This window comes from Calypte anna, chromosome 15, assembly GCF_003957555.1.
Source record: "Calypte anna isolate BGI_N300 chromosome 15, bCalAnn1_v1.p, whole genome shotgun sequence".
Taxonomy (NCBI): Eukaryota; Metazoa; Chordata; class Aves; order Apodiformes; family Trochilidae; genus Calypte; species Calypte anna.
The window spans coordinates 8,491,970-8,504,828 of record NC_044261.1 but is presented as its reverse complement, the minus strand read 5'-3'; the positions used below and the strand labels follow the sequence as shown (position 1 = coordinate 8,504,828).

Sequence of the window (12,859 nt, the reverse complement as noted above, 5' to 3'; positions counted from 1 at the left end):
AGCAAAAGGAAACAAAAAATGTTAACAAAAGAAACCATCATCTTCTTCAATGAGCAGTTTTGGGAAGTTATCATGAACTTCTATCAGCATGACCACAAAATCTATTTTATTGTGCTCATTGTAAGGGAGGCAAAAAGCTAAAATGATATTTCATTCATCTATCCAAAAAGGCCTTTAAGCTGTTAGCAAGGTATGTGACTAGAAGTTTTCAAGTCAGGTGGAGAATTTGCACAGACAAGTTTATAAGTATTTGACTATAGTTGCATATAAAAATACTGTTTTCAAGGATCTCACATTGTAGAAGCAGCATAAGGCAACACAGCCTTGAACCAGAGGGCTGAACATGCAGCCAGTTGCATTAATAGTCAGCTTTGGCAAAAAAAAAAGCCACAAAATTAGTTCCTAGAAGAAGGAGGCCAAATGCCCAGGTTTGGGGTAGTTTTATATTTTTATCTTAGCTTCATCCATGCTCAAAACTTACAACTCAAACATGTTAAAATAGATATAAATGAGATTTGGGTTAGAAAAGAACAGCCCCGTGGAATCTGGTGTTTACAGCCTTTCAGCAGTCACCACTTTAGGTAGCTCTTCCAATGAAAACAACAATAGATTTCCTTTTTGTTTGTTTATTTGCCCCTCTGACAAACATTTCCTGAGCCCTGATAACCAAAGTTTCTTTTGTCTGGTGTGAACTTCAGGTAACTCTGAGGGAAGGGAGATGGCAAAAACAGAAAAGCTGCTCTGCAGGGCTTTACATTACAGTAAACCAAAATAAGGTCTTTTAAACAATGAGTAACTTCTTCAACAGGGGCACCTTGAGTGAAATAACTTACATTTTAAAGTACTTGATTTAAGTTAGATCTCTTTGGAGCCAAGATGCATTCCTTAATTTTGGAGAGGTAGTACAGAGTTGGAGGTCATGCCCTGAGACAGCTGGAGGCAATGTGGGAATGTCCCAAGAAGCCTGATGACCCTAACTCTACATAAAAAAAATTCTGTCAATAACATGCAGGAAAGAAACAGCCCTCGCTTGCTCTCTCATTTGAACTGAATTGCTAAAACTCAAAAGGTGAATCATGTCCCAAGTGCTTGAGTATCAGTGGCTTTGGACTCTTTAGAACATCCTTACATATCTGAATCACTTGCATATGTAGAGGGCTGGGTATGTCATAAGAGTTTGTCTCACATATGGATAAAACAGTAACTGTAAGGACATATCAAAACCCATCAGACTGCTTTGTTGCTAATTACTTAAGATACTATTTCTAGAAAGACCATATTAATGTTTTCACTTTGTCATTCTTTGTACCAGAACTGTGCTTTAAGGGACATGAGAAATCATTTTTTCACTTAAGCATTAAGGCAGCTTTTCATGCAGATCATGAGTTCAGTCCTGCATTTATTGGTGCTCACGTAAGGGAAAGCTGCTATGCTGAGCCCTGTTTCTTGCAGACTGGCATTTAAAATTTTTAAACATCAAATATTTACTGGTGTAACTTGGTTTCTGCCCAAACTGAATTTCAAAGGCTCTTACCCTGCAGTTTCTGTTTGTGCCTGCCTTCCCTTGAAGTCAGCTCCATACATCTCTAATGAAAATCAGCCCTCTTCTTTCTGTGGCTCCTTTTCAGCCTTCCTGTGCTTTCCATTTGTTACCATGATTTACATCAATATTGTATTATTAATCCATGTTGCAGTCAGTGGGAGCCTGGTATGGTTTTACACTGCAATACTGCATCTTAAATAGCTCTGGCTTCCAGGCTGTAACAATTTGGCATTCAACTACTTGTCACTGCCCAGTTTTAACAAATACATGCAAAATACTCATCATGCCCATATGCACTCTGGCCAAAGGGAAAGAAAAAGAGAAGAAATATATTCTTATATATTTGAGATCTTTGAAATTGAGGAATGGCTCAAAGCACAGTCCAGAGAGGATACGTGGCTTAGTGAGGCTGAGCAAGGTACTTCATGCTCAGAAATTCCTGGCTCCAGCCCTCAGTGCTGACCTAGTGATGCTGTGGTATATTAACTGCCTGGGGGATCTATAAGGATATAACTTCTACATTAGGGTGGGATATTTTTTTTAGCTGTAAAATTACAGAGAAGTCACAAGGGAGCTGCACATGGGTGTTTGGGGAAAGAATAATTTTAACCCATGGTTGCAGTCAGTTTTCATTGCTAAAACTGCAGTTTTCCTTGAGCACTTTGGAAAAAAATTACTTTTATGCTATTTAGCATCCAAAACCAGAGAGAAGAGCTATTACTCTTTTAGTACTGTCATGGCATTGCACATAGAGTATATGCAGCAATCTCTGTCCCAGCTTTTCCCGTTGTCAGGAAGCCTACCTGTGCTCTAAGCAGGGATTTTGAAGTGGCTAAATGAGACAAGCTAAAGAAAGGTAAGCATCAAGTAATAATTACAGTTTCTGTAGATCATAAGCAACTATTTTACAGATGAATGGTTCTTGACAGCCCACACTGAGGTCTGCAAGTGAGCAGATGTTGTCTTGGCAGATGTTGGATGAAGCCCCTCATTCAGTGCCATAAAAAAGATGAGATCCTGTTAAGAAGATGACATTTTTATTTAAAGGAATGTGCACTTCATAGTCTCAGAAAAATAGTAAGATTGCCTGATGTACATAATCAGGAGCAATAAAATTATTTGTGTACAATAATTTTTTTTAAAAAAAAGTTCCAGGACAATTTCCTCATCTTTTCCCTCCTACTTTTCTTTCTTTATATAAGTGCAATCAGTAGAGCAGCCAAGCTATTTTTCAGTCTGTTGCTTGTCGGTTTTTCTTTTCATTACTTTTTTTCTTCTCACACTGCTTGCCCAGTACAGCATCTGGGGAAAGCAATTGGCATAGCATTTGATTAATAATATTTTTTGATAGGAATTGATGATTTAACTATTTCTAACCTCAGGCAAAGCAAGGATCCACTCCAATCCCTGTTCAATTATATGACATCCTTTTCTAATTTCAGAGCCTCTGATATTTTACTGATTTTTCTCTGTCACAATCTTCCTTCCTTTCTGATATCATGGGATTTTTTTTCTTTTTTAAACTGTATGACTATACCACTGAGAATTATATCCAGCATGCTTTCATGTTGACACTGGAAGCACACAGCATTTTGCTCATTGTTTCAGTGTGTGTGTCTTGGCATAGCTCTGCATGGATTCTCAATGGAACAACTAAAGGTTTTCAATGCAGAACACAGTATCATTCCATGTTCATGAACTAAGGGGAATTTTGTACAATTTTTGGTTTGTTTTGTTTTTTTTTTTCATTTACATGGACTACTTATATACTTAAACAGATCCTAAATTGAAATAGTTGGGTGATCTAAGCCCAGGATTAATGCAGTTTTCTCACAGCTTGGAAGAAAACTGCCAACATAGCCACTGTAGAAATAGTTGACTTTCATTCTATTTGTCTTTTTCTAGGGAGCTAAGTAGATGAGTGCACTTTAAAGTTTTCCTTTTCAAGGTAATTAGAAGTAGATTGTAAAAGGTGGACAGGAAAGTCAATAAACCATGTGGTCCTGGATAGGGCATACTAACAGTCAAGATGGCAGTGTGAGGACAGGAAATGCTGAAAGTTAGAAGCCTCACTTTATTCTCTAATTTAAACCATAAATCAGAATAACAAGTGCTTTTGATTCATACACCTTCAAGGCTACTGCAGTTATGAACTGCAATAAGACATGAACATACTGATAAGAGGCTTGTTTGTCTTAGTGTCTTTTCTTGCTACCTTCAGAGAAATCCAAGGTATTCCTTGAGGCTGAGAAGGCAAGGCTTCAAAATTTCTGAATTAGACAAATTGCTGTATTTTGTAAACAGAGACATGTGAACTCCAAACTTCGTGGGCTAAATTGTCAACTGCTTTGGATGACAGGAAGTCCAACACCCAACACTTTGCAGTTGGAGGTACTAAGTTTAGACCAATGGCAAATCTGACCCAGAGATTTGTCCTTCTTCACATTGCAGAAAAATACAGATTGAATTAGAAAGCACACACCCTCTCTCCTCCTTTGGTGGTCACTGCTATGTAACTAAAAATTTACTCTTTTAAATTCAGGGGAGGAGAAACAAGCTAATCTCATAAAGGTTCACCCCACCCTCTGCTTGGCTTCTCCTCCTTGGCAAGCCTTCCCAGCAGCAGCTGGCTGACTGTTTTTCTTCTGCAACTGTGTGCATGACATTTCCTGCAACTAGGTTTTCCTGAAGGTTTCCAGCAGTGTTTTCAGCCCCCCAGGCCCCCCTTTTTGGCCTCTTCACCCACTAACCATGGCTTTGTGCCCAGTTCCCAGCAGTGTAAGTACCACATCCCCATCACACATCCATGCATAGCCTCTCTGTGCCCTCAGCTCTAAGACTGAATTTCTGTGGTTTGCTTGTGAGTCCTGTGGTTAGTGTAAGAGGTATCTCCAGATACTTCCAGTCCCTCCTTCAAGATACCTGCTCCTTCAGACAGAGTTTGCACAGTTTCTCAGTGACAAGAGATTGCTTTCCTCTTTTAATTTAATTCTTTTCTGAAGCAGCTGCATGTCCCCTCTCCACACAAAAGGACTGATAAGAAGCACCTGGATTAGGGAGAGCTGGTGCACAGATCCTGGATTATTTGGCATGCTGGTACTTTCCCTCTCCACACTGCTGGAAGCTGCATAAACTGCCCTTTCACAGGATTTTGTAAACACTCAAGTTACTTAATCTTTCAGTGTAAAAGCCTACTTACATATCTAGCTTTCTGTTATCACTGTCATTAGTTCAATATCCTCAGTGTTACAGGATCCAAGTCACATATAAGCTGTCACACAGACTTTAATTTAAGAAATGCAATATTGAGGTTCAGTCAGTTGATTTTTCATAGAGAATAGTTTGAAATAGAGCTGTTGAAGACCAGAGAGGGTTTATTCCTCATTGTAGCCAGTACCTTATATGTTGGTGATTCTAATGATGGATTTGTTGCAGAACTTCACTGGAGAAGAAGAGTATTTTATGCAGTTATCATAAGTGGCAGTGAAAAGCCTTGAGAGACCTATGTCGTATGTGTTAAAACATGAAGAAAAGCAAATAGGCAAATAGATATGGACCCTTCCTCTATGTTCATTACTTATCCGTTTTCCATGTGGCTATGCAAGCAATTCTGGACAGCTCAGACACTCTATATCCTCACTTGGTGTAGTTCTTTGTCTAATGGATGACATCTGTGTTTAGAGTTAAAGATGAAGAAAAACAATAATTTGTCCCTTGCCAGAGATTCTTAATTGAGGGTAGAACATACATCTGGGATTTATTTGTGTAAGAAGATACACAACTGAAGTACTATGCCTTCTTCCAAACTGATGCAGTGGTGCCCTTCCCATTTAGTATATTAAGAATCAAGATTTATCCAGATATAAGGTACAAATCAGAAATGAGATTTATCGTACCATCCAAGCTGTTACTACAGCAGATCTTTCTCTCTTCTTTAGCCACTTTTTTTTCTGTCATGGTAATTTTAAAGTACAAACTGACTGAAGTAATTTTAAATACAAACTGACTATGGATTGTTTCAGTTGCTTCCTTTAGGAAAGCTGCGGAGATGATGAACATAACATTATACAGAATAATGGGCAAATATTTTAATACATGTACTTGCTGCTGGTAGAACAGTATGAATGCTGCCATCAAAACTCTGAATTAACTGGAGCTGCAGAAAGCAGTTTTCCAGCCATGAGTTATGCATCATTAGTCTTCTGCAGTCTCTGGAGCAGTGTTCCTCAAGAATACTCTGAGCAGCAGGAGGTGGGATAAAGGGAAGGAAGCAGTTTTTGAAAGACACTCCATATTTCAGAGGTGGTTTGTGATTTGGAAGCTGTGCAGGACCACTGCCAGTATTAAAGGTGAAGATTATTGTGGGTTGCTTTCTGAAAAGACTGGGAAGTTCAGAATTGATGGACCTGGCAAGGAAGACACCAGTTTGATCTGAAGCCTTGCAAGGGGTTTTCACAGGACAGCCAGCAATGGGGAAGGTCTTCCACAGGTGAGGAAGGGCTCCTCTCTATTAAATAATGTCACATATTTGGTTTTGCTACATGTCTCTCACCACAGTTGGAAAGAAAGTGAAATAAGTAGATGGGGATTTATATCTGTGAGATATTTCCTGATGATCAGGGACATTAACTTTGTGCCATTATCACTTCCCAGTGTGGCACTCATGTGAGACTGAGGCTTTACTGTTTGCTTTGCTCCCCTCGTGGAAAAAAGGTTTCAGGATGTCACCAAAGTCAAAGGGGAAAATGGAGACTCTTAGCAGATAAGTGCAGTCTTTCCTCCTCACAAAGCTCTGCTTCTGTGGGTTCCTGACCTGCAGTCTCAGCTGTTTCTGTGGTGAGGGTTTAGGGAAAACAGGGTGAGTCAAAGAACTACAAATTTTTGTCCAGGGATGTTGCTTAAGCAGATAAGAAAATTCCATTTATATTATCCAGAGATGTGAGTTAAGAAGAAGCAAATGGTCTTATCTACAGCATAGCTACTTGAAGTGTGTGGAAATCCAGTATGAATGTGTGAATGTCCTGGGTTAGGCAGAAATGCTTTGTTATCACTGGTAAGGAGGGAACTGTGCTACCTTGTGCCTGACATTTGTTGGACTTGTGGGAGAGGAGAAGGAACATTGCATCAGGGACTTCTTGTACTTGGTTGAATTTCAGTGTGGTGAGGCAGTGAGTTTTTGTTTTTTTTTTTATTGTCTAAAACAAGGAAAGCAATACATGGTTATCTTTCAGCTTGACAACAGAATCATGTTGCAATAATCTGGAGGCTGATAATTCACCAGTGATTTCTCTATGTTGAAGACTTTTTGTATTTGAAAGATTGCCTTAAGGTGGTGTTTAACACAATGTGGACTTTGGGTATTAATACATTAGAAAGGATTGAGCAGATTCTGGAAATCCTCCAGTTTGCATATTTTGTCTGTAACAAACTATTACTTCACTTCAGTATAATTTGAATTATTTAGTCATGAAACTGGTGTAACAGAGTGGAAAATGGGGTCTCAAGGCTTCCTGAATGGAGGAGATTGAGTTAGTGGTTACATCTGTTTATGAAAGATGGAAACCATGTCATTATAAAGCTCAGGTGTGTAAAATAAATCTTGAATTATGTCATTGATCTTTCAGTTTGATTGTTTTAAAATAATCACCAATGTGGAAAGAAAATGTCTGTGAGTTGGTCACTGTAATGCACATATTTCAGTGTTATTAGTCCTAAAATGTGAGATTTTTATTACCCGATGAGAACAAATCTCAACAAAACCAAGTACATGCTGAAGAGTAAGACCCCAGTCCTGCAAAAATTATCCCATATATTTGTGCTTATATACAACAAATAATTCTGATTTGCTATTCAATTAAATGGGATATGGATTTCTCACTCAAGGTGACATGAGTTTAATGCCAATGTGTAAAATTAAGACTGAACACCAGCCTTTGCATTTCTGGAGTTTGTGTTAAAGCTACCAAGACTAAAATTTGCTTTCAGTTATGCTGTGTTAACCTAGAAAAAGTCTACTGAAGTTATTATAGCAATGAGAAGTTAAAGCAGTTGAATAGCAGAATTTAGTCCTTTTAAAATGTTCCTTTAGAGTTTATATTTTCTTTCTTGCAGACTCCCAGACAATACAGCCAAGCACTAAACAAGAGTAACAGAGTTCATCTTTACTGTGCATTCCTGGACTATAGGTATGTCACAAGATATCAACTTCTTTTAACTTAGTTTTAAATTACACTTCATTTGTCTTCTTGTTCTCTTTCATTTGTGGAAATAGTTAAAGAAATGGAACCACTGGTTTACAAAACCCACAATCTGATAGTGGCTTCTTACCATAAATAGGAGACTTGATATTCAGAGACCCTGTGTGAGGGGTAATGGGGGAGGTAACGGAGACTGAAGAATTTTGAAATCAAAACTACAAATTGTGCTTATTTTGCTTTATGAGTATGGCTACTTGGGCAGATGCTTGGATATTTTAAAATGGCAAAGTTCAGAGCAGAGCCATTGTTTTCACTGTGCCTGTATCACAGCATCATGTGAGATAAGTATTTCAGAGCTGTGAATTTTGGTCAGTGCTTGAAGTGGAGAAATATCATGCCCCTGAATCCAAATCAGAATAAAAGAAAAATAAATATCATCTCAAATTTCATTCAGAAAATAGAAACTAACGAAAAGCAGTAGGGTTTTTTGGGTTTGTTTTTTTTTAGCTCTGAATATATTTAATCTGTCTTTGTTTTCCAATCATGCTGCTCTTAGTGAATAAATTGAGAAAGAATACAAATAGTTGATTTTTAATTTAGTGGGGATTAGCAGTTTTTGAGCCACAGTGATATAAACCTATTTGATGTAGCAATGGCCTGCAATGCTGTGATCCCTCCTATCCAGTATGCACATGGAAAGGTCACTGTAATTGTTTTATTATAGTTTTGTTTCAAATATGTTGAACTGTCCCAGCTGTTGGCAGTTGTTGTTACGGTTACTCACAAATTACAATAAATTAAAACCAGATATTACTGAAGCAAATGAATATGGTTTGAGCCTTGTTCCTGTACTGTTTTCCTTTGGGACTTGGGCCCTGAGGCATTGCCTCTGGATAGAAACTGGACTATGAAATCTGTCCTTCCAAATGAGTTTTATTTGTGTCAAGATGGTCTTATTCCCTAGTGCATGGTAGTCAGAGAATAAGCAATTTTGTTTCTGACCTACAACAGATTCTCTTTGAGAATTCAAGGAGGTCCCAAAGGACAGAGTAAGAGTGAGGCTATGCCTATCTTTAAAATAGGCACCAAAAAACACAGATCAGTGACTTGAACTTCAGGGTGGGTGACCTAATATGCCTCTGGAGCCCCCCAAGATGTGTGTCTGTGGCTTCTGTGTCCCCCCTCCACTGCAGGACTGATAGCACAGGGGTTTCTGGTTTGCCCTCAAACGTATGAACCCCACTTTCCTGCTCAGCCCTAGGATCTGGCCACACAGCCAGATCAAGCACCTCCTGCTCTTGCTGCCCCTGGGGATAAAGTGACAAAACCCAGTTGACTTGAAAGGGTCACCAGAAACCATGCTCAGTCATTCTGGATGTTTCACTTTAATGGGATGAGTGGGATAGGGGATAAAGGAGAGGCAGCAGATTTGATATGCTGAGTTTTTTGACTTTTGCAAGATTATTGACTTGTCTGGTATTATAGTTCTCAGAGTATAGAAATCTGGGTATAGGTGAAATGCCATAAATGAGTTGGTTATACTATGAAAGAAAAAAACCCAACATAGTCATCATTCACCAGTTACACAACTGGGGAGATATTTCTATAGGGAATCATGTAGGGCCCTGTTCCTGAGAATATTTTCCTGCACTATTTTCACGATAGAACTGAGAAGACACTGGCAGTGTCATTGGATGCTCCAGCCTGAGATGTCTTTCAAACTTTTTATCTCCTGTCCAGTACAATACATGTCAAATTAATTTGCATAGATGCATTCTGATGCAGATTGTGTCCCATTTTTGTGTGCTTTGCAGCAATGGAACTGGGGTGTGGTCTGATGAAGGTTGTGTGCGTGAGAGTGGAGACCTCAACTACTCAGTGTGTCTTTGTAACCACCTCACTAACTTCGCCATTCTGATGCAAGTGGTGCCCCTGAAGGTGAGATCAAGCAAAGGAGTAAACCTCTAGTAAAAATGAAGCATGAATACATCAGTTGCACTCTCACATTACATCAGTAAGTGATTGGAGCTGGACTCACTTATGCCCAGCTGAGATTCATTCCACATCTTGCTCTCTGGGATGATGTTTTATTACATCTTGACTATGCTTTAATAACTAAGCTTTTGGGAACTGAAATGGAGCATGAAATGAGACACATCTGTGGTAGGTGGGAATTCTCTTTACTATATTCTCACCCTTTTGGCATGTTTTCTTAAAGTACTAAGGAGAAAAAGCACTAGAGGGCATTATACTGGATTTTGTGGTTTATTTTCAAGACATAGCTGAGATGTGGCCGTTTAAGGGTTTTGTTAACTAGATTTGTGGAACGTGAACAGCTGACCTTGAACTCCAAGTGAAGCAAGCTTTGCTCCAGCTGGTCCCTGCCATTGTCTCTGCCAGCTTTCCAAGTGCCTCCCAACTGCTGTTCTCCACCTTGTTGCCAAGCAGGCACTTCTGTAGAAGGAGCATGATAAAAACAAGGATGTTTTTGAGTTGGGAGTGAACCCTTTATATTTAGTTTTCTATATACTCTGTTTCTTTATCTGAAGAGATAGCAAGCAAGCCTCTTTTCAGCTGGAATATAATACATTCTCTGGTTACCCAGAACCTTATGCTTACTCTTCATACTGGTCACTGGTTTCAGGTGAAACTTTGATGGCAAACACATTGTTCTCACTAGACATGTTCTTCTCTTTATGATGCCTTGAGATTTCCTCAGAGATGGAGAAGTGTCTGCTCCTTGCAGGTGAAGGGCTGGTTTGTTCCTTCTGGACTTCCTCTCCAAAACTCAGCACCAGGCAAGGTGGTCTGCATCCTAAATCTTAGGAGACAAGCAGACAGCATGAGAGTATGAGAAATATGCTTTTACTGCTTTATTTGGATATTACTGTAAGGGAGTATCCGAAGAAGATAATGATGAAATCCTGCTCCCAACAACCCTCTGTTAATAAATAATGAATGAATAATATAAATAATTTACAAACCATACATTCAAAGGAATATATACGAATTGTCTGTCCAATTTATACTCTCTGGCACATTCTCAGCTTTCTGCAGACACTGCCCTAACACTATAAATTAACAGATTGAAGAGGGGCTCCAGCAGGACAGCAGGAGTCCTGCTGTTACATTTATCACAATATGCTGCTTCGAAGCATAAAGTTCTCTGGTACAGCTAGAGGGGTTTTGTCAGCTCAGTTGGCATGGAGGTACTGACTGCATGGCCATGTCTTAGGGTCCTGTTAACTGGTTTGAAACATGGATTTGCTCTTCTTCTAGGCACTATTGATGCCAAGACAGCTATTGCTGCAGGCTGGGCTGCATGTGGTTCCTGCAGGTAGATACAGAAGTTCAGCTGGCAGTGTAAGGGAACTTTGGTCTAGGTTATTCTACTGAGCAGTGACAAAGCTTGACAAGGAATCAATCATCCCAAATTGCTGTTGGGAGCTACTGGGTCAGTAACACTGTTAGCACAACTACTCACCTGGTAATCCTGGTTAGATGGTGTAATGCTGTCAAAGTGAGGGTAGAATGTGGTACTCTGCTACCCAAATTATTTAATTAATACCCACAGCCCTTTGTACTGATCTGAACATTTGAAGATGAGGGATAACTTGTTCAGGTCATCCAGTTTTTATCTCTTATTATCTTTATAACTTGTGAAGCACCTAATGATCCCAGCTGGTTTCCAAGTATCATTTTTCTAGGAACTCTTTGTACTGATAATAAAATACAGCTGTGCCTGAAGAGCTTCCCATCTTGTGAGAGAATATTACATGCAAAAAATATGCCACAATTAACCCTGTTTTAAAGAACAGTATACAGGGATTTATCCAGGGTTAAAGAGGGAATCCACCAATTAAATGACACTGAAAGATTATTCAATTTTCCACTGGGGAATACTACAGAAATGTCCCACTTTCAAATAAACAGATGTAAGACAGTCATAGTTAATGGGATGCTGCAATAAGTTCAATTATACAATATTAGTAATTGGAGAGCAAAGCTATTTCATATCAAAGGCTTTGGAATCAAACTTTCCTAAAGAGATCTGAAATGCATAACTAGGAAAGGCTGGATATGTACAGCTGACTTGTCCCACTGAACATGTCTGGTTCCTCTCAGTCATATAATGATTCCATTTTCAATACTTTCTCCCTTCTTAACTTGTTGGTCTAATGCATTTACATCTGCCAAAGTTTGTGCAGAATGCTTTTGCATTGCTCTTTTTCCCCCTTTATGGTAATCTAGAAGACAAAGTGAAAGCACCACTGAGATGTTATGTGAATGGGTGACACTCACAGAAAGTCAGGTTCATGCATAAAAACCTTCCCCATGTGACACAGCACTATAATAGTCTATATCAAATGGTTTGGGTTCCTCGTTTAAAAAAAAAGAAAATGGGATTTCTGTAATTTTCTGTTGTATTTTGACTCCTTCCACCTAAAATCCCATTTATGTATAGAGAAAAAAGAAGAGAATTTTAGCAATTTTGGGCAGAAAAAGTGGAATGCTGAAATGCAATAGGAGCATTTCCTGTATGGAGTGCATATGTTCCTAGTGCAAACCCATGAGAATTCAGAATGCTCACTGGAAGTTTGTGCAGGCTGAGCAGAAAGCAAGCTTTTATTTCTGGTCACCTAACAAGCTTTCATTTCTTGATCACTTAAATTCACCTAGAAACTAAGCTCACATGCACCTCACTTGGCAGAATTTATGAACTCCTTGTAGCATGGAGAAATTTCCTTGGTCTGCAGAGTAATGAACCTGAACTAAACCTCAACATGGCTGCTGTGCCCTCCCATCACCTGCACAAAGTGATGTTACAGTGAGGTGACAATGACACTGGACCCACGTGGAGTCTCTGGTAGTGTTGCCACCAACAACCCAGTGAAGGATGTGATCCATCAATGTGCTTTAATTCCAGTCCCTCTGGTTTGGCTGTTATTTAGTCTCTTTCTCAGAGCTCATCAGAAAAACTCATCCCAAATCTTTAACCAAGATACACCCTTTAAAATGTTTGGAATTATATTGTGGGTCTGATTTTTTTAACAGTGAAAAAATTTGGTATCTTTATTGTGTAACTGGCACAAAGTTAGGATTTGGGCAAAACCAAACT

General features: G+C 39.1%; 1 protein-coding gene across 1 annotated transcript in view; it reads left to right on the top strand.

Moving 5' to 3' along the window:
* ADGRD1 (adhesion G protein-coupled receptor D1) overlaps window positions 1-12,859 on the top strand; it is a 125,361-nt gene that overhangs the window by 55,653 nt on the left and 56,849 nt on the right. The window contains exons 14-15 of the mRNA XM_030460696.1: window positions 7,655-7,728; window positions 9,555-9,678. Coding sequence (XP_030316556.1) covers window positions 7,655-7,728; window positions 9,555-9,678 — 198 coding nt within the window. The remainder of the gene's footprint in view (window positions 1-7,654; window positions 7,729-9,554; window positions 9,679-12,859) is intronic.